At 38.8% G+C, this 23,292-nt stretch overlaps 3 protein-coding genes across 4 annotated transcripts; all 3 read left to right on the top strand.

Annotated features, from left to right (window-relative positions):
• The first annotated feature begins 442 nt into the window (after positions 1–442).
• LPCAT (lysophosphatidylcholine acyltransferase) lies at positions 443–12,489 on the top strand. Of its 2 annotated transcripts, none has more exons than XM_065495845.1 (10): positions 443–742; positions 7,600–7,745; positions 9,417–9,631; positions 10,666–10,778; positions 10,830–11,122; positions 11,174–11,299; positions 11,548–11,689; positions 11,748–11,846; positions 11,912–12,044; positions 12,100–12,489. In XM_065495845.1, exons 1-10 carry the CDS (start codon positions 620–622, stop codon positions 12,171–12,173), a joined length of 1,464 nt encoding a protein of 487 aa, XP_065351917.1. In that variant the 5' UTR covers positions 443–619; the 3' UTR covers positions 12,174–12,489. The 2 variants fall into 2 exon arrangements, with proteins under 2 accessions (XP_065351917.1, XP_065351916.1); XM_065495844.1 differs by lacking the exon at positions 9,417–9,631 and adding an exon at positions 8,514–8,731.
• Positions 12,490–13,096: 607 nt separating this feature from the next.
• Positions 13,097–18,713, top strand: LOC135944885 (4'-phosphopantetheine phosphatase). Its single transcript, XM_065492107.1, has 13 exons — positions 13,097–13,267; positions 13,534–13,649; positions 13,705–13,805; positions 13,862–14,061; positions 14,113–14,296; positions 14,354–14,446; positions 14,496–14,759; positions 15,891–16,053; positions 16,104–16,329; positions 16,384–16,536; positions 16,613–16,905; positions 17,294–17,618; positions 18,085–18,713. Exons 2-13 carry the CDS (start codon positions 13,559–13,561, stop codon positions 18,299–18,301), a joined length of 2,310 nt encoding a protein of 769 aa, XP_065348179.1. The 5' UTR covers positions 13,097–13,267; positions 13,534–13,558; the 3' UTR covers positions 18,302–18,713.
• A 158-nt stretch (positions 18,714–18,871) lies between these two features.
• knk (protein Skeletor knk) lies at positions 18,872–23,279 on the top strand. The gene is made up of 13 exons (XM_065492109.1): positions 18,872–19,114; positions 19,179–19,252; positions 19,589–19,737; positions 19,798–20,072; positions 20,125–20,197; positions 20,248–20,422; positions 20,478–20,583; positions 20,718–20,854; positions 20,916–21,051; positions 21,462–21,657; positions 21,713–21,902; positions 22,221–22,497; positions 23,070–23,279. Exons 1-13 carry the CDS (start codon positions 19,057–19,059, stop codon positions 23,258–23,260), a joined length of 2,037 nt encoding a protein of 678 aa, XP_065348181.1. The 5' UTR covers positions 18,872–19,056; the 3' UTR covers positions 23,261–23,279.
• The last annotated feature ends 13 nt before the right edge of the window (positions 23,280–23,292 follow it).

The following is a 23,292-nucleotide window of genomic DNA, read 5'->3' as shown; positions in this document are numbered from 1 at the left end:
GAGAATAAACAGAATAAATATACCACTCATGTCAGCTACTATCCATATCCAGTTCCTAACCTGCTAAAATATCTACCTAATAATTTTACTTTACGACAGCAAAATAAATATTTTGTTTAACTTTATGAATATTTTATGTTTTAATCCTCTCTGAATAATCGATAGTCAAATGAAGTATTTCTTAAACCGGTTTTCATAATGATTGTTTTAGAATAACTTTATTTGACAGCACAAAAAATTAGTATTTTAGTGACCAATAAATTATCAATGCCTTTCTAATTGGTTTGAATTTACAAAATTACAGAATTCTCTTCTGTTCCAAAGTTTTAGCCTGCTTCAAAAATTAATCGGTTTCACCGCTTGTTATTATTTGGAAAAATTGTTTTGTTCATGGCCACTGTTGCTGTGGCGCTGCAATCGCCACGTAAGCACCAATCGCATTGATTATTTCTGCAGCTGGTGGGCTAGCAAGGTTCGCAGTTTACCGATTGAGCCCGCGCAATCGACGACGAAGACGAGAAGGTACACACTTTGCAACAGGGATAGGCACTATTCTCGTTCACCTTTTACTGTCCGAATTTTGCGAGTAACGCACCAGGATCGTTTGGACATGTTGTGAATGGAGAAGCAGTGCAAAATGAACGGCAGGCTGAAGGATAGCTTGCCAAGCATCCCCTCCGATCTGTTGCTTAACCCCTTCGTGCACCACCTGGAACTCACATCCACCTTAGACAAGATAAAGGTGATTATGCATTCCGTCCGCTCGCGATTCATTTTGTTGGCTTCCCATAGGCGCGTGTGTTGATATCGCACGCCTCACGCCACCCTCATGTGTGTCGTAGTGTCGTAATCTAGCATTCTATTGTGGAGCATCAGCTGCGATATGCGCACAAGTGCTCAAAAACCACGTGAGGGTTTGGCTTGTTATGCATGCATTGATCGGTTGGAGCTGCCAACATGTTTTTCGTACTGTATCATCGATACTATTATAAAAGCCGACGTGACTGTAGCCTACATTTTTGCATTTTTTCACTCGACACACTCGTCTTCAAAGAAAAATTTAATGCGCGTTTATGGCTTTGTTATAACTGCTGTAAAGATAACACTCTTTACGTCGTAAGAAAAGAGTTAATGTGTCGGATTGAAAAGGTGCGTACTTATTGTTTGTCTGTTAGCCCCGTCAGATGTGAGCTCAATAATTATATAATGAAAATATTTTTTTGAAGAATTAAAAAAACGATAGATAATTTCGAGACAAATTGAATTTGAAAACTTCGTTTCGAAATCAATAAAAACAAAATTGTTTTTGAAAAATATTAGATAGGTTTGTAAGTAATTTGAAACTGTTGTTATTTTTACTGATTTTGTTGATTTTTTATCTTAATTTAGAAGAAATTTTTGTTTCGAAACAATTTACAAACAAAAACACTTTAATTGATAGATTGTTCTGGTTGCTCTGAATTGACGCGAAATTATCGTGACCGGATTTTGAGCATGCAATTATTAGTGCCCCGTGAAATGGAGTTCTCGTTAAAACAAAATTAAATATGTGGGTCATGCACAAGGCACAAGCCTTGTCTTTGTTCGGCAGAATGTGCATTTTTTATCAGAGAGACAAAAGGTGCTTTGCCTTATCGCGTGGTTGGAAAAGTTGTCCACGGTTGTACACGCAGCGATGGTTCAGTTTGGAAGCCGCAAAAGAATATGGGAAAGCGCCGAGAAAAGGTAGCGAGTTATCAGGCCTCTTCGGTATCACGTAGGGCTGCCAGATCGACAAAAACAATATAAAATAAAAGCGGACAGACAAGGTTTTAAATTTTCACTTTTAAGAAAGCAGAAAGCAGGTCAGTAGGACAATTAATAAATTTTCAAATCAATTCGAATTTGTCTCCTTTTCATTTTATTTCTTTTATATAATAATTGTCTGTAGAAATTAAGTGCTCTAAATTGTCCATAATTCTAATGAAAAAGTCCTGCTCTAGTCTGTAGAAATATGGTAAAATCAATAACAACTCGCTACACACCTAGGAACCTGCATTTCGTTTTTCCTGACAACTATAACAACATAGCGAGCTTTAACCTTCATTGGCATCTACCAAGAATTTATTTTTAAGTTAACCTACCCTTTATTTAGACTGGCATATTGCGTCTTGAAAGGAAAAATAAATCAGACCGGCCCTTGACAGGGACTGGCAACCATCCGTGTTTCATGTCGTAGGAACCCCGCAGCTCCGTGCACCGACGGCCGCGGGTTAACAACTTGAAAAGCGTAAAAAGTGCCGGTGACGGTGCTTCGTTTGCCTAATTCACTTTTTCTTTCATTGAGAGGTGCTGCTCGCATTGCCGGGCGAAACTGCCTAATCATGCAAATTATTGTGAATAATACGGCGTGAAACCGCAAGAGAAATTTCGGCATGTGTGTTTTCTCTTTCTGTTAATGCTCCTCGCCGTAAGACTGAAAAAAAGAGCTTTCTCTCGCCTGCACATCGAGAACATACGTGCACTTGTGTCATTAAAGTTGAACGAACTAAAACTAGTCGATTTCGTTAGGCAAGCGCACGGAAAAATCGTTGGATTGCTAACGCAAACGCAGGCTTATTTCAAAACGCAAACGTACACACTCGTAAGCTTCGATTTTTCTGCGCATATTTTTAGATCGCATGCAGCTGCACTATGTTCTTTTATATTCTGTTGTTCAAAAACTCTGACCTGGAAGCCAAAAGCAATTGCTCTAACTAATTTGTCATTTTTGTTGTTTTAGAAATTTCAGATAAATCTAAATCAAGACCGGGATAAGAGTATTTTTATTTGTTTTGTGGCTTACTTTCGGAATTCAGCTTCAATAAATATTCAAATCCGGCAAAATAGTATCTTAAAAATTTGACCGCACCTTTAGAAAAGTGTTATATTTAATAAATATGACAATGTCAGCAAACGGAAAGGTTTGTCTGCCCGGTTCAATTTACAATTGAAGTGCCGACAAAGAGTTAATAACGGGACCAATTCAGCTCAACAAAGTAGTTTCTGCACTGTCACTCGCATTGATCCAATTCGATAATGGCCGAACTCGAGCGTGTCGGATCGCAAAGATGAAACAACGGACAAAAGCCTTTTTGCAAACGCGAATTTCTCCGCTCACCGAGACTCGCTCGGCGCCTGCAGGTAACCGAAGCCGAGACGCGCTGTGGGAAATCTCAAAGAAGACGTTTTTCCTCTGTAAAAACGCAGCACTCGAGAGTTTTGCCATGCCAACTAGGCGAGTGAGGATATAATTATACCTGCTGCATTATAACTCGCCTATTTTCATTCTCCACGTGCTTGAACGCGAGTACAAAGCGCGAGTAAGTGCATTAGGTGCCTCTTGCATGCAACGACACTCATCAAGGTGACTGCAATGTAGGAAGTACAGTAGTGCATTCGACGTTCTGAGTATTTCATCTCGCACTTTATAGCCACTCGACACCACAATGCCAACCCAAGTGATATTTCTTCCTTAGGGTTTTTTCCCCGACCCTGCACCAACCTTCCTACTTTCCTGCTGAATCTGAGGTTGAAAATTCTAGAAATTATTTCGAAAATGTGAAACATAAGATATAAATAATACGAGTGCACAAGTTTTGTTTTGAAAAACCTGTTAGTGATAACTTGCAGCGGTCACTTGTAACACAGTTTATTTTAAATAAATATTTTAAATAAACTGGCAGTGGCAAGAGTTGAGTAAATTGTGAAATTTTTAAACTCAAACCCAATAATCTGTTTGGAGAACTAATTTTAAAGTGGATTCATACAGGATAAACGATTAAAAATTATTATAATTGTTGGAAAAATGAGAAGCTGATCGAATTGTCAGTTTCCACAATTCGCAATAATCAAAAAAGGAATTTTGCTATATATAAAGTACAAATTTTGCCAATTTCATCCAAATATTACAGCTCTCTTGACCACATTTTCTTGGCAGATTTCAATTCCTCTCGTCGAGATCTATATCCAACGGCTTATGAAACTTTTTGAGGACACTTTTTTGTGAAATATAAGATTTCAAGTAGGGAGACAGTCCTCAACATTTGAAATGCATACATTACTAACTTGGCACTCACTTTTGTTGAAAGCTTATTGCGCTACCTAGGTCAGTTTTGGTTTTAACTGAATTTTATGAATTGGCAAATTAAATTTATGATGAGTACTTCAGGCAAAATACTTATATTATAATCTACTAAAGCTCTCGGTTGATTTCCTGCATTGCAGCAGGGCAAAGCTTACTAGATGACCAGGTCCTAAATAGACTCTTCATTATCTCTCTTGAGTGAGATACGCGGCAAACAGCGCATGCGAGATATGAATGAGACGTGTTTTACTTTCACATTGAGACCAAACAGTTTTTCAGATGTGAGTCGGCCGGTGGCTTGCGGGAAAAGCATTTCGCGGTTTGGGAACGAACTCACTGCTTTCATGAATCACTTTATTAAAATCGCATGATTCTCTCTCGCGTGTTTGCTCGTCCCGTTTCTTTACAAAAGGATTTCCGTGTTTACGACCCGCCTGATTCCCGGCTTCGCACCGCTGATTATTAGTCAGACCGGCTTTTACTCTTAGTACGATATACTGGAAGGGCTGATGCAACGTGGCGTAGACGTAGACCATCGCAAGAAGGCGCTATTATTCAATTGACTCAGATAAGAACGATAAAGCAGGCAAACGCTTCTGGAATCGATCTCATTTTTTATGGCTACTGTCTCAATGCATTCATTTAATTTCGCGTTGCATCGGAAGCAAAAAAATGATAGATTGCATTATGTGGAGCACATTAACAAATATTTTGAGACCACAATGTTATTTTTTTATTTTAATTTTATCTCATTTGATTGGGAAAGTCGTGAGAGAATTCTTTTTTATCGACTTTCAGTTAAGTTATTTCTCAATTTCCTCGAATTTATAGAACGCAAAGAGCAACACCCTGCGTGCGTTGATACACCAAAATAAAAATAATCTCATCCAATTAACTGTATCTCTCTTGCGACGACTTTGCCCTCCCTAAAATTATACAACCAGGCCGCGTGTCGCCCTTCGTGCTGTCGTCATTGTTTCGGTTAACGTTAGTATCACGCCACATGTTGTCATGCGACCGAAAATGTCTTTAGCGGAAAACAATGCGATCGGCCGTTTCCAATCAGCCCGATTGCAACGTAACTTTATTTTGCCACGCCGGGTAGTTGCATAAAAAAGCATACAATACGTGATTGTATCCTAGAAAGGGCATACATCTCGCAAGGATTTCTTGGTAAAAGGACAATGACATCACGCATGCACCTTGTGCCTTTTCAGTGCTTTGCGTAGGGCTTTAGAAAAGTGCATAGGATAGTTTCAATGACGAGGCCAGTCACTGACACGGCTAGTCTAATTTTGCTCCAGCGGCCTGCAAGCACCAAGATCGTGTTCAAGGCAATTTGCGTTGCAGGCGGCCGTCTAATAACATAAGAATCTGATGCATCAGTAGTTGCGCTTATATTCGATTTATTAACCTAATGCCAATGGACTGTTCTGCAGAGAAAGCATTTAATAAATTGTTTTTTTTTTAATTATAAAAAATTAAAACGTTGGTATTTATATATTTCCGTTTGAATAATAGGATTAGTCGGCCGATTAAATATTACTGCCAGCACAAAGTAAGAAATTGTTTAGATTGTTAAAATTTGTAATTAATTTAAAAATCTTAGTTTTTCCAAAAAGGTATCTTCAATTTTTTTAAAGCAATTTTGAATCGGTTGGAAAGGAAATAGTTATTATTTGTAGTTTAGGTAATTTAATAAAGCACAATTTTAAACTTTTTTTTCAATCAAAATATTTCCTGCAAAATAAAAAAGGAATTTCCTATATTTAGAAAATAAGTAACATTTTTTTAAGCCAGATAAATGGGGTCAGTATTATAAAATTTAAAAGACTTGATTTACAATATCCTGTTTAAAAAGAACTGCAGTCATATTTGCGGCCCCCGCAAAAATCTGGTTTTGAATCGCGACAGCTGGAGAAGCGGAAAGACGAGCGCAGTAAGTCGAGTGAAACTATCCGCTGTAAATCTGATGGCCTACTTCTTCCTCCGCCTCGTTTTTGGCCGCTCTCCTCCTTTAGCATTTTCGCGTGAGGTACGAACCGCTAGTAACATCCAGAAACCGAAAATGGGAGCAAGTCGCAGTGCATGAAACCCCCAGCACTGTCTCTAGGTCGCTGTTGTGCTCGATGGATTGATTTGCGAGCAATTTCACGAGGAAAACTCTTCGCGGAAGAAACGGAACGCGCGTCTCGCGTGCTGCTGCTATGAATGCACCGGAACCAAGTCAGAAATGAGGTGCGCAATTGCGCCCGACAGATGCACGCAGCCCATCAAGAGTGCATCGTTCTCACTGATAATTACGACGTTTAATCGTTGTTACAATTTCTCTCGGTTTTTTAAAGAAAGTTTTACTCTTAATGGTTTCTAGCATTTAATGAACTTCTTGGTTTCATTTGAACTTTCTTCGAAACGCTTTTTAGCAAGGAATAAACTTCGTAATTTTATTAAAAATCGAGAATTCAGAAAAATCCCATCAAAAAATTTTTTCGTTGGAGTGTATATTAAAAATCATTTTAACAAATTTCAGTTAAACAAACTAGGCTAACTGCAAACCTATCCACCCATTATTCAAACACAAACATTGGGTACCAAGTATTTTAATGGTGGTGCAAAACGTGGTGTAATTTAAATTTAGACGCCAGACTCGAGGCCGTCACGGCTTAAAATATCAGCTAGAATGTATCTCAAAGCACTCACAGGTTATGTAAGAGAATGTACATCGAATTTGAAGTTTTTACCAACATTTGTTGCGCCTGATATTCGAGATGGTTGACAGGCAATGACTTAAAGGGTTTTGGAAAAATGCCAATTAATTCAAAATCGAAGCCAGCACGCAAAAGTTTGTTTTCTCTGTCCTTGATAGGTACGAAACACTTATATTGCGCATTCTATTTATGTATTATTGGCGGTAAAACGTGTTGTTTAAAGAAACGTACCGTTCCCATGAATGAATCCGTGCGAAAAATGCAAACGGAGCAAATGAGGTCACACAAAATCAAGCTTTGAGAAAATTAATATAAAATTAAATAGATAAACTTGTAATAATCAAATTAGGGTCGAGTATAACAGTTAAATTTCAGATAATTATAAAAAAATAACATTAAACATCTAACTGTTTATTGTTTATGATTTTTGGCTTGATTTAGATTTCTCTCGTTTAAGTCTATCTTACGATGTGCGAATTATGAGGCATGTTTACCTTCTGACGAAATGAACAAATATATCCTGATTTTCAATAAAGGGATAGAGCTTGCTGCTTGATTAGCATGCAAGAAGCCGATTTACTCAGAAGGCATCCTGGGAAATTTGAAGCTCTTCCCCGATTCTCATAGAATATTTAAGGAAAAGGTCAAAATTATACTTCCAAATTTTCAAAGTGCACAAATATACACTGCAAGGCATTGGGGAAAACCATCGTCCTGCAAACCTCTTCAATTTATGAAATAAAACGAACATTTTATACGTATTAAATGTTAACATCTGTGTTTCAGACCGCTCTTCTAACGGTGACATTTCTGCCGCTGCGAGTCCTTTGCATTGGTCTGCTGCTGAGTTTGGCCTGGGTGTTGGCCTGCGTCGGTCTTGTGGGCCTCGACGAAAATGACGTGCGCTGCAAACCCCTGACCGGCTGGCGAAGGTATTGCCTCAGCGACGCTGACGCTGCTTGACTCATGCCGTCGTTATCAATTCTTTTTCGCACGATCAGTGCTATTTGCATAAACACACCTCCCCGATTTGTCAATTCTTATCGCCGCTGCGGCGATTTGTAAATACAATGTTGCACAAGCACACTGCGCTTACTAATTACGGTGGATGGCTTTGCTGTGTTACCTATTGCTATCGCTCAGTCGACTCATTGTTCTGAGTTTTTTTCCGACCTGAATTTTTTCCATAGCACCAGAGGAAAATGAGAAAAATGACACAGTGCAGGAAAACTTGACCTGGAACTCGATGCGAAAAATATAAAAATTCAAATTTTGTTCCCTGTTCCCTTCAACCTTTTTGTTGCGTGTTTGTTTGTGATTTTTATCTCAAGTGATTCACTTATTACGGGTCAAGGCTCTGGTGTTTGTGATATCACTCCTTTACTTGTAAAGCGTGGTCAATTTAAATCATTCTAACTCCATTTTCTGTTGTTATTATTATTATTTATTTTACAAGACATTCATCACTTTGTTATTTGTTCAAATCGTCCACTGTAAGAGAATATATTCTCTTCACTTTATAAATCAAATTCTGAAGAGCTTTTGCTTTTTTTAGAATGGTCCTCATTAGTCTTAAAACTGTTTTTATTGATTTATATTTACCAGTATTTCATTCAATCACAACCAAACCTACTGTATTTTAGCTCAAATGAATTTATGTATGTATGTATTTCTGTGTTCTACTTAACATATTTTGGCAGGTCGTTGAGAGCAGTGATCAGTAAATTGGTGCGCCTGCTTATGGTGTTCGGTAGTTTCCACACGGTGAAGGTCAAAGGACGCCAGGCGACTCAGAGGGAGGCGCCGGTCCTCATTCTGGCGCCTCACTCGTCCTTTTTCGACGCTCTGCCCGTGGTCCTACTCGGCTCGCCAAGCATCGTCGCCAAAGCCGAGACGGCCAACATTCCTTTCTTTGGCAGTACGTCACCAAATTCATACAAAATCGAGCTCTTGCTCAAATTTGATAGTCTTGAACGGAGATTTCTTGGAACACGGGCAAACTGGCTTAAAAAAATGCGGTTGAATGTGTCGCAAGAAATTGATTTTTTGAGCAAGCGCTCGCTGACTATTAATTAAGCTTAAAACGCCGGTACTGGAAGGGTACATTAACCAGACTCAATTTGATTAACCCCACCAAAATAACATCCTGCTGCGACTGATTAATATTTACTGCGGGCCCCCGATTTAATTATCAAAGTGCGTCCGCTCCCTCACGAAACTGCTGAAAAAATGTTGGTTCAGGGCTGCTCTCTCTTTCTCTCTCTCTCTCTCTATTTCTGTGTCCCTCTGCCTCACCAAAAACAATCGCTTTTGCATGCTCCATTATTTTATGTTCACGGCAGAATTCAACGGACAGCATTTCACACTCTAAACTAACCCTTTTACACACATATTTAATATTTTTTTAGTTCTGGTTCAAGACATCTATTTAAGCTGCTCAAGCAAAAATTTAATTTAGCTCTTCTGCTGGCTCGATGTTTTATTTTTCCGTTCTTTATATATAGCCGTTTTTATTGAATTTTCACGCGACTCAATTCTAATATTTAATTCCTAAACTGTTTTGAGTTCTTGATGTTGACCATGATTTAATTTGGCGGTGGCAGGGCCCTGGTGCGGATGCTCAGTTGGCTGGGCCGCAGCACCTATGAAGTCGGGGGTATGCACCTGAAGGTAATTGGGCAGCAGGCGAGCCGCGAGGAGGCACCCATCCTCGTTATCGCGCCGCACTCCACCTTCATGGACGCGGTCATTGTCTATGTCACGGGATTCCCCTCCATCATTTCCCGCAGGGAGAGCGGCCTCAGCCCTTTCATTGGCAGTACGTTTATTTCTAGTTACCCTTCCAAGTAGTGCAACATAATAATTCTAGCCGCTTTTCATTAAACCAACTTAAGTCATGAATTTGGCGTTTCGTTTTAGCTTTCGGGACATCCACTGGACAGTTGTTAGTTTTGGTCACTTCCTCTAGGATTTGCTCTGAAGAAACGACGGAAGTGTCCCAAACTGGCCAATGAATGTCTGTTTCAGTGGTTTTCCCGACACAATAACCGAAAAACGAATTGTGTTGAGAATCGTCACCAGAAAACGCTGCCGTTAATTTTGTTCCACTTTCAGCTTCGATTTCGCAACACATAGCTATCTATTGACAGGATTTGGCAAAAAGACTGTCCATTTTTCCTGAAATAACCACCCTTTTCGCAGTTGGTTTTGAGCCGCATATAAAATCGGACAGCCAATATTTGAAAATTATGTATGTTAAAAGTTTACCTGCAACTAGAATATGAGGGAAACTTTAACCGTATTCTCATTTAAATTTAGCATCCTGTGCCTTACAGTACATGAGAAGCCCCCAAAAACTTAATAAGCGAAAAAAATACCAAAATATTGCTCCAGAATATTTTTAACTGAAGTTTGTATTGATGATCTTTTTTTCTAAATTAATTCAACGTTGAGAAATTACGTCATCAAATGACTGTATTTCTTTGAGTTTGCAAAAGCTCTAGATTTTTTAAATAATATTTGGACATCTAAAGTGGCTAATTAGGAAGTTTCAATTTTAAACTAATAATTTTCATTTTTAAATTGAACTCTCATTTAAAAAATATATCCCGTCTTCAAAACACAGGAAATTTTTTAATGCACGGAAAATATTGCAAATCCTAGACATGAAAACCAATAATTTGCCAACATGTCCAGCTTTTAATCAGCTGTTTAACAATGAACATAAAGTGCCATCGAAATCAAAGCAAAAGTGCCAAACACAGAAATTAACGGGTGGCTGTGCCTGTTATCGGCTCCCAACATTAAATGCTTTTGCTTAAAGGGCAATATCGATATTAATACTTTCCTTAGAGTTGATCAACTACACACAGCCGGTGTACGTCTGGAGAGATGACCCTACGTCACGCCAGAAAACAATCAAGGAAATCGTGAACCGCGCCACCTCAAAACTGGAGTGGCCCCAGGTAAACTTACCCTTGCATTCAGCAAAACGTCTAATATTTCTCTTGGCGCAGATTTTGATCTTCCCCGAAGGAACATGCACGAACAGGAAATGTCTCATCACATTCAAGCTGGGCGCCTTCTACCCTGGTGTGCCTGTCCAGCCGGTGTGCATCAGATACCCAAACGAACTGGACACCGTCACCTGGACCTGGGAAGGGCCCGGCGCTCTGAAGCTGCTCTGGCTCACTCTGACCAGGTGGAACAGCATCTGCGAAATCGAGTTCCTGCCCGTCTACAAGCCGAGCGAGGAGGAGAAAAATAATCCCAAATTGTTTGCCAACAATGTGCGCAACATCATGGCCAAGTATGGTATTGTTAAGACTGTTCCAACTTTTGCTTATCTTTTTTTTTGCAGGGCGCTCCAAATTCCTGTCTCTGACTACAACTACTCAGACACGCTTTTGATCAAGAAGGCTGTAGAGCTGAACCTCCCATCAGCGTCAGACCTCGTCAAAGTCCAAAAGCTGAGGCATAAAATTGGGTAACATTTTAAAAATATATCATTTATGTGACCAGATAAATTTAGTTGGGCGCAGATAATAATAATTCTTGAGTTTTTTCTGTGTTGAACCAATTATAAAAATTCTTAAGATTTTTTTATTAAATGAATAATTGAAAAGGTTGGAAAGAATCCTGCTACAGCCTTAATTTTTCCAGTGTATTGCTGAAATTTCTCAGCAAATTTCAACCTTCGTTTGTCATTTGTATATTTTTCTATTGTATTTTCAGACTAAATTGTTTGGAATTAGAAGTGCAACAGGCATCTAAGTTGCTGAACAAAGATCTTTGCTCCTTGGAGGACTTTGCGAAGGTTCTAAACGTGAGCGCTGGAAATGATGCTGTGCAAGAGTTGTTTCAGCTCTACGTCAAGGTAATCTCCCTTGAAATAAAACTAATTTTCATTAATGACCCCTGTTTTATCATTTTAGAACGGTGTGCGAATCATAAATATTAGAGAGTATTTGCTTGACAGTATCATCATTAACATGAAGAGTAAAACTGAGGAGATGGCAAGACTGGCGTTTGAGGTTGGTGCTCCGAAAGTGTGAATAATAGCTGAAACTTAAATTCATTCTCTTTTTCTCTTCAACAGGCCGTTAGCAGCGACCCAACTAGAATGAGCAGGGATGAAGCTGTGCAAGCACTGAAGATTTCACTGAAAATGTCAGAAGAGCGGGCGGATCGGATTTTCGACAAAATAGAATCAGTTTCAAAGTTTAATTACGGTGTGTATTTATTTGTTTAGATTTGTTCAAACTTACATTCCCCCATCTATTACAGACTCGTTTGTGAAGTACGCCCAAAACAAAGAAGATCTTGCAAAGATTTTTGCTGGACCAAAAAAGGATAACTGAGAGTAACCTCAATTTGCAATGATCTGTGCCAAAGAGACCACGGAGAAAAAATTTTGCCTGATGTATTTTTGAGAGTTTTACATACAAGTATTTTTTGCTCTGAATTCGAGTAGAATCCACTCGTGATGCACTACTATCTCTGTTATTGGCAGGAACAGTCAATTCTCTGTGTGGTTATGAATGTAAATCATTCCTGGAGACCGGTTAAACTAAATGTGTAGTTAATTATTATTGCCTCTTATTTATTTTTGTGCAATTTGTACATTCTCTATTCTGCTGGAATAAAACGTGTTATAATAATGAATTATCTCAAAAATTTATGTGTTTATTTAAAACTTTCCATGTTTAATTTATTTGTAATTCCCATTTCATTAACAATAGTATACCTCAATAGGAAGTTCTAAAAGATGTCCAAATGTTGAACGTAATAAATCAACAATCTAAATTTCTTAAGGCTTTTATGATTTATCAAAATAGTGTGAGAGAGCAAAAATACATTTTTGTACAAAGTGAGTGAAGCATAAATCGGTATAACAATTAAAATAAAATACAAGCTACTCCCATTTCAAAAATCTTGGATAATGGCTTCGGCAATAATTCCAACAGGAAGGTAGAGAATGGAAACACTGAAAAGAATGAAGGCCCATTCCAAGATCAAATATTCCAAATTCCAACATTTTGTGAAGCCAGAAGAGTTAATAATTATTATTATTGTAAGGCAATGTCAATATGTATGTATGTATATCGGCTGGCTTTCAGCAAGGCGCAGAATCAACTTTCAAAGAAAGTATCATTCCACGCGCGTTATTTATACTCTCTAATAGGTCCCCTATTTTTTCCTTGGCCTATCAAAGTGGCCAATGTAAGTAGTGGGGGCGTTGCCGGTGGATTTTATCAACAACAGGACACAGGACAGGCATCGGCAAAGAAGTAGTGACATACACAAGTCGAACAGGTGCTAGGTGAAATGACACGACTGTTGACACCTTCTTACAGCTTCACTCCGATTTTTAATCTGCTATAATTGACTTATTCTTGTGAACATCATTCTCTTGAGACTGCTGAAACGCTAGTCGTCAGTGGTAAAGTAAAAGGTGTGCTTATGTTTTGTTCTGGTTTGACCCCTTTAATTTTCTGCAAACAGTTTGAAAGCACACTCCGTGGTGTGTTGATATTAAATATTTCGAAATAGAATTTGCACTATCGTGTCATGTGATAACCAATAATTAACAACCTTTATCTTGTTAGTGTTTTATCAGACAGAAACAACAAGATCGAATTCAAATTGTTTTCACTGAACAAATAATACAATGATATGCTGTGGGTTTTCCGTGCGGGATTCATTGCTCTCATTTTACAGAAGTAGCCAGTATAGTGTCAGTATCATGACAGACAAAACCAATCCAATCGACTTACCTGACAACATCAGGGTTTTCGACAACTTGAGAAACGCTAAGAGATTTGCCATCGACATAGGTTTGTTTTTGAAACTGCGAAAATTATGTATTGTTAAGTTTCAACAAATTTTCAGGTGGATCGCTCACAAAAATTGCATACTACTCAACAACGTCGCAAAGAACGGTTTTCTATGGCCCTCTCAACAAAGATGAGCAAGAAGAAGCGTCTCTCGAGGTAAAATTTCTTTCTGCTTGTGAAATTTCTCCACTTGCTAAAAATTACTTTTGCAGGAGGCCCTTGTGTACGAAATCTCGGAGGGAGCTCGTCTGCACTTTATCAAATTTGAGACGCGATTCATTTCTCAATGCCTTGACTTCATCCAGCAGCACTTGGTAAACACCCGGGATCACATGTTGGGCAAAAGTATCAAGGCCACAGGTGGTGGAGCGTACAAATACACAGAGCTCATACATGATAAATTGGGCCTTTCGTAAGTAATTACCCAATGTTAGGTTTATTTATTGCAAATTTTAATATGTAGGGTTGACAAGGAAGACGAGCTGAGCTGTTTAATCAAAGGCTGTAATTTTTTGTTGAGAAACATGACTGATGAGGCGTTCACATTCTGCCGCCACGCAAATCCTGAGTATATATTCATGAAGGCGCAACCCAATATTTTCCCTTACATGTTAGTCAACATTGGTTCAGGAGTCAGCATCTTGAAGGTTGGTTGCCTCATGTGGCAAATGAAACTGTTTACCAAACAGGCAAACAAATTTCAGGTCGAGTCTGAGGATAAATACGAAAGAATCGGCGGCACAGCCACAGGAGGCGGAACCTTTTGGGGGCTAGGCAAACTCTTGACCTCAGCCAAAGTAATTATTCAATCAGATGTGATTTATGCATTATATTTAACTCTGTCAGGGTTTTGATGAGTTGCTCGACCTTGCCGAGAAAGGGGACCACCGCAACCTGGACATGTTGGTCAAGGACATTTACGGAGGAGATTATGAGCTGCTTGGTTTGCCTGGAGACCTGATAGCTTCGTCTTTTGGCAAGGCCATGCACGCGAAAAAGGACAGCAGCGAGTACTCGGAGGCGGACATTGCCAGGAGTCTGCTCTTCACGATTAGCAATGATATTGGCCAGATTGCGTGTCTTTACGCGATGATGTACAAAATGCCAAGGGTGAGTCGGTCTACTTTAATTCAACGATTTGATGATATTTTAAAATCTACAATCTGAATGTTTACCTAGCCTTTTTCGCATTGTTAAGCGCATGCTTAGCTTGAGATAGCAATGCGAGAACCTGATCCATGATTGGGAAATGCAGGTTAAATGCCTACGTTGAAATGATGATTCAATTTGGGATTTGGGAGGAATGTGAAAGATTACCAACTCGCTATGCTTGTTGGTTTGCACATTTTCATAAAGTGATAATTACCAGAACGGTGCAATGTCTAGCATTTCAGTCAAAGACCCTGGGCTCATTCCTCATTCCTTGCAACATGTTTGTGCTGTCCCATATTATACTTTCTTGGTTTACTAAATTTAATTGAAGAATCCATCCCGCGAAAAATAAATTAATAAAGGATAACAGTTTTATGAGAAATCGCCAGAAATCAATGACTCAAATATCTCTACGTTCAATATTATTTGTATTTTGGAAATTATATTCTGATTCTGTGGAAATTCTCACTTATTTTGCATTACTTATTTTATAAATTTAATGTCCTAATTGGTCCCGAAATATAGTTTGAGAGCAAATTAATGATATTATATTTTCACTCACAATCAGTGTAGCCGTAACAGTTGTCACATTCGTCATGAAATTTTCAGGGGATGTGTATGAGGGTATTTTAATTGAAGTGCAACACTATCCCAGCCTCTAAATTACCCCCTCCAATTTTTCCACCCAACAAAATACGACGTTTTTCAATTTTCAATGTTTTGCCAACACATGATTATTAGTAAACTTGAGTCGAAATATACTTTCAGTTCAATTTTAATTAAAGGTTGTTTTTATTTTGGCCATACCACATCATAACAACTCATTTGCAATCCCCAAAAAGTAAATAGCAAACCAGGCAGATATTCAACTTGCTTTCGTCGACATTTTTTGTCTTTGGATTGTAAACATAAGACATTACATTCCCCACTCCCCTCCTCTACTCCTGTTTTCACTCTTTAGCTAGTTAAAGAACAGATTTACTGATCTTATAGATTGAAACAAACTTTTCTATTAAATTTCCTTTTCTACGTTTTTTCGTATTAAAAAAAAGTGGTGGAAGCTAAATAAATGTGCGAAATTTGTCACAGATATACTTTGGCGGCTATTTCTTGCGAGGGCATCCGTTAAGCATGCACAGCATCTCATTTGCAATAAACTACTGGAGCCGCGGTGAAGTCCAGGCTCTGTTTCTCAGGCATGAAGGCTACTTAGGCGCTATTGGCGCTTTTCTCAAAGGAGCAGAGGAGTGCGGTATGTTTCGGACCAAATAAAAAGGCAACTGTAATAGTAAATTTTCTCAGATTCGGATAAATACTCGTGGAAGGAAAATCTGGCTGGCAGCGCACAGGAGCTGAACTTCACCATTGAGCCTTTTGAAACAGTGCCAGTGACACCGCCAGCGAATCTGATTTTGGGCCAACTGGAAATGGACCGCTGGGAACACCCGGTCACCTCTTTGCCCTTCTTGGCCGACCCAGACAACTACATCCCTGACACCGTTGATTTGAATAAAGACACAGAGGCGAGGTGTGCAAGAGAAATTCTCGTCTTTTGACCTTGGTTCACCTGCTGAAATTACAGGGATTACTGGATTCAATGCTTCCGAGATGCCACATGCAAATACGTTGACAGAGCCATCCAAAGTCAGCCGCACAGTGAAACAGCAGAGAAGAGGGCCCACAAGTTTCGAGACAAGTACCTCAGCAGGCTGCAGTACTTGCAGGAAAAGCCATTGTGAGTTGAAATTTAAACTGGGCTCAGTTTCTTTTATTGCATGAATGATGAGTAATGATTCCAACAATCTCCCCAGTGCGTACGGCAACCTGACCGTGAGGAGTCTCCTAGACACGATCGAGCACCTGTTGAAGGAGTTTGATTTTCCTGATCCTTACCTGATGCAGAAAAAGCAGGAGAACGAAATCGCCATGGCCTTGCTTCCACAGCGGCTGCAGCATTTGGACAAGATGAGCGAAATCAACAGACGCACTGAGCTGATTAGGGCAATTTTGGCTGGCAATATGTTTGACTGGGGTGCCAAGGAAGTTGCAGCGCTGATGAGCCAAAATGGTTTTGGCTTTGAAGAAGCAATGTCCAAACTGCAGGGTGAGAAGCAGCCCAGAATTCGTTACGTTGTGGTGCATTCATTGTTCAGAAAATATAAAACCACAGAATAGTTGCAATTCTTTGAACCATAAGAGATGCCCAGTAATTAATATCTGCCTCAATTAATATTTTATTTTATGAACGTGTTTAATTGAAGCTAAAATATTCCAATTTTTAATTGTTCATGAAGGAATTAACGGAATTTTCTTGTACAGCCGTGAATTGAAATTTTAAAATTGTAATTATTGAATTAAAATGAAATATTTCAATTTCAATTCAATTGTAGTAGTTTCCTGTTTTTTCCTAATTTGTTAAATGATTTAAAAACGTTGAATACATTTTGAGTAGTTTTTTAAACAAATAAAAATAGTTAATCTGCATATTCCAGAGAGGCCGTGGCTGGTTGATGGACTGGACCAGTGGCTTCAGAGAATGAAGGGTCCTGCTCACAAATGTGCCGCCATATTTGTCGACAACAGTGGTTTTGACATAGTGCTCGGCATCATTCCGTTCGCCCGTGAGCTCCTGAAACGAGGCACTCGAGTTATTCTGTGCGCCAACTCGGCGCCCGCGCTCAACGACGTCACCTACTCTGAGCTGCAGGAGTTGCTGCGCCAGGTCGGCGTCATGTGTCCTATTATCCAAAGTGCCCTACAATCGTCAAGACTGCTAGCCATGGGCACTGCTCAAGCCGGGCCCTGCTTAGATCTAAGGTAAGGAGGCTTTTTTGATTATTCTGGTAAGGGTTAATGATTTTTTTTTTTAATTTCTGTTTATATAACATCCTTTTTGTCCGTCTGGTTTTTCCAAGTCGGGCAACGTTTTAAGTTACCTAAGTGTAGCGAAATAACACTTGCCTTAAATTTGAAGCTCACCAAGAATTTCTAATAACAAAAAGAAATTAGGAAATAATTATTTTATTACATTATTTTTGTTCAAATTTGTAAATTAAAATCCGCCTCATCTTTAATTTTCATTAGCATTTTTAAAACCTAACCATGGAATGAATAATGGTTTAAAAAATAAAATAAATGAAGTTATTATTCCTTCTACAAATATTTAATCCGCGTAATTTTTACTTGAGTGTGTTATAAAAATTGTAATAATTGCTTCTTTTCTCAAAACAACAAGCAAGACAAGTAGTTTAAAATAAATGATATGTTCATTTTTATTTTTCAGACAAGTGTGTCGTGGTTTGATCAAGACGCTAGTACAAAGTGAGGTTGATTTGATTGTGTTGGAAGGGATGGGTCGCGCCCTGCACACAAACCTCACCGCCAAGTTCACCTGCGAATGTCTTAAAGTGGCTGTGATCAAGAACCGGTGGCTAGCCAACAGACTAGGTGGTGACATGTTTTCTGTCATTTGCAAGTTTGAGCCTGAAGCAATCGATTAATTTCAATCAAAATGTCACGAATGTAGCCAATGTCCCAATGTCATTTGTGCTGTTTTCGAGTTTTCAAACGTGGTTTTATTAGTTCCATTAAATTTCAGTCTGCCATAACAGAAGATAGTTATTAACATATTTATGTTTTCAAGTCAATGTACTTATTTATGTTTTATTCGTGGAAGTTTAAAAGAAAAATGAATTTTGATTATGTTACAAAGGTGCCTGCAGCCTTAAATATAACAATTAATTGTCATTTTTACAATTTAAAGACGAACTGATTTTCTTCTTCTCATGAAGTTTGAATTCTCATGTTTTGAGACGAAAAAGATGCATGTACGTGTGAGACTTAATTAAAAGTGAGATCAGGTATATATATGTTATATGAAATTATTAAAAATAAATTTTTGTCAATCTTGTACTTGATATGCATTTTGATTTTAACTTGACACACTCCTGAAAAGTAGAGCTACTTCGTACAAATGCTCCACCCATGCAATGGCAACGGAAGCGTTTCAGGGCCAGGTAAAAGTAACCTTGAGACAGCGCCACTCGAAGGTTGATTGACCTACTCTTGCTTTATTCTCGGCCGTATACGTTTTCTCATCGCTTGCTCACTGGCCTGGTAGAACAGTAACGGGACCAGGGAACATGGCTGCCGCCACAATGCGCTGACGAGGAGACTGCGTTTTTCGCCCAAGAATTGCATCCCCTCGCGCAAGTCGAGCACCCTGAGTGGATGGTAAAAGGAGCCCTAAGGGAAAATGCGCCTCCTTAATGGGCTGACTCATCTTGCTTTCGCCGCGCTGATTTTCAAAATTGGTAGGTCTACTTGCTCCAGATTTTTTGAGTGAATATTGGAACTGAAAATATGGTGCGCTTCCAGGGGTTGAAGCCGCGGAGGATGAGAAGGACTACCGAGGCAAATTCATCGGGAAATTGAACACGTATGACAACCAGGTAAGATTTCTCCTTTTCTCCTTTATAACTCACTCAGCAACTATATTGCTACTTAAAATTTCATGGTGCTGAAATCTTTTAAATAGTATTTTTTGTTCTTCAAAATGTTTTTATTGTTTATACATATTGGAGAAAAATCAGGGCAGATATAGCGTATTGCACAATTTTAATTTAATTTCCAATTTATATTTACGCCAAATTATTCCAGAATACATGAATTTATTCTTAATTTTTTTATGTAGCCCTGAAATTCTAATTTTAAATAGGGATGTGACAGTTCTTGTTTGCTGTAAAAGTCTAAATTAAATTTTAATCGATTCGATTTTGCTAATTCAGGTTTCTGGAGACGTGTACGCAGTTGATCAATACACATTTTTGATCGCTAAATTCACCTATGACGGAACAGGATCAGACACGTTTTTCTGGTCTGGAGCCGCGTCTAGGCCTGGTCCCGAGGGATTTATTGTACCTGATGAACATGGAACGTGAGTGTTTTAATTAATTCTTGTGTTTTTTTTTAATTAAAACAATTACTCTCTCTATAGGACAAATGTTTTAGTTCGCTATCACAATAAGGACATCACAATCAACTTGCCCGACAGGAAAAAACTGACGGAAGTCAAGTGGCTTTCAGTGTATGATATTAGCACACAGAAAGCTTATGGCGATGTCTACATTCCCGAAGAGTTTGAACCGCCAAAGACCCAGCGCATATCGAGACTCTCGAAAACCAGTCGAGGAGTCTCGTCGGATTCAATCGAAATTATCGACTCAAAAACCATTAAAATTAAAGGATTCAGTTATGATGGGAGTGGGAAAGGTATTTAAATTATTTTGTTTTTGCATTGTGAATTTAATGGATTTATATGCAGAAACATATTTCTGGGTTGGACTTGGACCTCAGCCATCCTCGAAAGGCAACAAGGTTCCTGATGACAAGGGATAGTAAGCGCATATCCTTCCTGTTGAATTTCTTATATAATTATTTCTTAAAGTCTGGATCGTTTGAGGAAATACGATGACGAGACGGTGATTTTGCAACTGCCTGGCGACCTGAACATTTTCCAGGTGGACTGGCTCAGCGTGTATGATCTTGAAACAAAACAGAGTTTTGGATCTGTTATTATTCCAGACAACTTAAATGTGCCTCCGTCTCTTGTGATCGTGATTGTAAGAAATATTTGCTTGTAATTACAATCTCAATTTTTACTCACTCCTCTTTTAGCCCCACAAGAGTTCATTGCCAAATTGCGCCCAGCTGCACAAAGATTACCAAGTCAATTGGGAAGTGTTTGGGCCTCAAATCACTTTTGAGTTGGTTGGACAGATTCGTAAGTCGAAATTAATTTAATTTTTAAATTTAAATTAACAAATTGATCAGCTCTGCGTGGATTTGACCTTTTTTAAATTATCTTTGGGCATTTATTTTTTCTGTGTTAAAAACATAATTTTTAACTCTGTGTAGCTAAGGACTACTACATGGCATTTGGCTTCAGCGGTTCAACTGAAAAATCTCAAATGATTGGTGCTGACGTGACCATCGCCTACATTGATGGAGCCAGAGGAGTGGCGATTGACTTCAATATCACTGCCAAATCTCCGGTTTGTGATTTCCGTGCCCCCAAGACATTTGAAAGAAATGAGCCGGTTTTGTTTGTTGCAGTGCACTAAAGTGTTGGGAAGACACAAAGGCGTGTGCAAGGACTTGGTTGTCGGTGGCACAGACGACATCCAGTTTCACACTTATTCCAGCACTGATGGAATCACTTCTCTGACCTACAGACGAAGCTTGATTTCTTGTAATATCTTTTGCGATGTTTGGATTCTAGGATTAATCTTAAATGGATATTTTTTTGCAAATTTGTTTTCAGAGAAAGCAAAAAAATACTACACTGTTTGATGGGAACGTTTTAGTTTTGTCGTTTATTTATAGTAGTATTGTTACAAAATTTTGTACACGAAAGCGTGGTATTTAATTTTTTCCTCTCACATTTCACTAATAGCTATTCACGCAGAGAATTTAATTTCAGAATATTGGCGTTTTACTCAATAGGAAAAAGCTTTTTTTTTAATTTCATTACGTCATAAATTTTAAATGCTCAATCAGTAAGAATTCAATCAAACTCTCATCAAATTTACAAAAAAAAAATCCATTTCAAATTTTATTTTCTTGAAACCTTTCTCGTATTAATAATTTAAAATTTCACAGCGGATCACGGCGACCAGACCTTCCCTGGAGAAGAAACGGGACCTATTTACATCATTTGGGCGCTGGGACGGGTGGACGAGTCTAAAGAGCCATCCTTCCACGATATCTATCCCAAAGCAGACGTAAAGCTGGAGCTGGGCAGGAAGGAAGCTAAGAAGGAGTGTTTTGACTTTACCAGGACCAACGCCGCTGCCGTGTAAGTGGGATAAACCGTGTATTTCGGTTTCGTCTAAATAATCCCATGTTTCCAGGCCTCCGTGGAGGATCGACCGCATTTCTGAAAGGACGCTGCGCACGTTCCACGCCACTGTGGGGCCGTCAGGGGGCAAAAAGGGCTACCAGGGCATCGCAAGAAGAACGACCACCGGTCTGGCGTGGTACATCAATGGCTTCTTAATTCCTGAATTGACCATGAAAAGAGGACTGACCTATATTTTCAAGGCAAGATGCGCTTTAACAATCGTTTTAAAAATAGGATGAAAAATGAAAAGTCATGGATATGTATAGATGGCCTGGCCGGCGGCAAGTGGGGGTGGGAAAGGTCGCGCTGGTTTCTCACAGCCGGCAGAAAAATTACCATAACAATTTAAAAAAACTGCACACCGTTAGACTCGTCTCAACATCCCCTTACCCACTGAAGGATTCAAGGGGTTTCTTTCAAGGGAACTTTCGAAATAGTTCGCCTTCTATAGCCATTTCGGAATATGTTTTTTCGACAAAATTGCTGCGTTTACTTATATCAATTTTCTTGAATATCAGGTAAAGGGTGGTAACAACCCACACAGTTCCGAGTTCTACCACCCATTGATCATCACCGACGAACCAACTGGAGGCTACGACCGTTTGACCGACGACGCTCAAAAGACTGTGCGAGTGCTGGCTGGAGTGGAGTTTTCCAGGCGAGGCCAGCCTCGACCCACGGCGGCCGGTCCACTCTGCCTGGCACAACATTCTGACGCCAGGGACCGGCGCCTAGACGACGATTTCTCAGACTTCAAAAGATTTAACCGGACCTTGGTTTACAAATGCGACGAAGGTAATTAAAGAAAAAAATTATGCATTTTCAAGTCACGTACAGGATTAAACATTTTTTAAGATTAGATAGGAAAATAAAAGTTTTTCTTAGATTTCTAAGATATATGACAGCATATTTAACTTCTTCTAAAATATTTTGTACAAAAAAATAAAATAACATGTCGCAATCATGGAACTAATTTCCCTCCAACTGGAGATATTAATTTCCAATTTAAAATCGAAATTTTTAGATTTTAAGGAGCCGCAAGTTATTTTGCGGGTAAAATTTGATTTTAAAAAATGCAATGTTTGAATTACAGACTTATAATTCTAATTTTATCAGTATTGATTATTTAAGCTTGGAAATGCTAGTTAATTTTTTTTGCAATGACGCAACGACGAAATAAAACCGCAACCCATTTCAAAGTCCAATGCATCAGTTGAGGCATAACATGGAAGATTTAAAAATAATAATTATAATATATTATTGTTTATTTTTCTGCTGTGTCAATGCTATTTCTTCTACAATTGAAGAGCAATTAATTATTTATTTGCATAAACAGTCCGTTACAGCTGAAAACTTTCCACTTGCAGGTGACGCTGCATCATTAGAGGTGACTCCAAACTCGTCATGGCCTGATGTTGTTTATTACAACAGCTTCACCCACCCCAACATGGGTTGGAAGATTCACATCATTGACAGTTTTGCCAAATCTGGTGCGCAGCAGTTGGCACCAGTTGCTATTTTACTTGCGATTGTGACATTTACTTTTAGATTGTATTAAAGACTTCTATTTAATTAAATTCCACTATGTTT

The sequence above is a fragment of the Cloeon dipterum genome, chromosome X (genome assembly GCF_949628265.1).
Source record: "Cloeon dipterum chromosome X, ieCloDipt1.1, whole genome shotgun sequence".
NCBI classification, from domain to species: domain Eukaryota; kingdom Metazoa; phylum Arthropoda; class Insecta; order Ephemeroptera; family Baetidae; genus Cloeon; species Cloeon dipterum.
Note: the sequence above shows the minus strand (reverse complement) of the source record. Positions and strands in the feature narration are given on the sequence as shown.

What these genes read in the sequence shown, in the direction of transcription:
- LPCAT (XM_065495844.1), top strand. Translation starts at nt 620, where the DNA reads ATGGAGAAGCAGTGCAAAATGAACGGCAGGCTGAAGGATAGCTTGCCA. An exon ending in TGTTTCAGCTCTACGTCAAG is followed by an intron (nt 11,690 to 11,747) that starts GTAATCTCCCTT and finishes TTATCATTTTAG; the next exon opens with AACGGTGTGCGAATCATAAA. An exon ending in AGTTTCAAAGTTTAATTACG is followed by an intron (nt 12,045 to 12,099) that starts GTGTGTATTTAT and finishes CATCTATTACAG; the next exon opens with ACTCGTTTGTGAAGTACGCC.
- LOC135944885 (XM_065492107.1), top strand. Translation starts at nt 13,559, where the DNA reads ATGACAGACAAAACCAATCCAATCGACTTACCTGACAACATCAGGGTT. An exon ending in TGATGTACAAAATGCCAAGG is followed by an intron (nt 14,760 to 15,890) that starts GTGAGTCGGTCT and finishes AATTTGTCACAG; the next exon opens with ATATACTTTGGCGGCTATTT. An exon ending in AATAAAGACACAGAGGCGAG is followed by an intron (nt 16,330 to 16,383) that starts GTGTGCAAGAGA and finishes CTGAAATTACAG; the next exon opens with GGATTACTGGATTCAATGCT.
- knk (XM_065492109.1), top strand. Translation starts at nt 19,057, where the DNA reads ATGCGCCTCCTTAATGGGCTGACTCATCTTGCTTTCGCCGCGCTGATT. An exon ending in GACTGACCTATATTTTCAAG is followed by an intron (nt 21,903 to 22,220) that starts GCAAGATGCGCT and finishes CTTGAATATCAG; the next exon opens with GTAAAGGGTGGTAACAACCC. An exon ending in GGTTTACAAATGCGACGAAG is followed by an intron (nt 22,498 to 23,069) that starts GTAATTAAAGAA and finishes TTCCACTTGCAG; the next exon opens with GTGACGCTGCATCATTAGAG.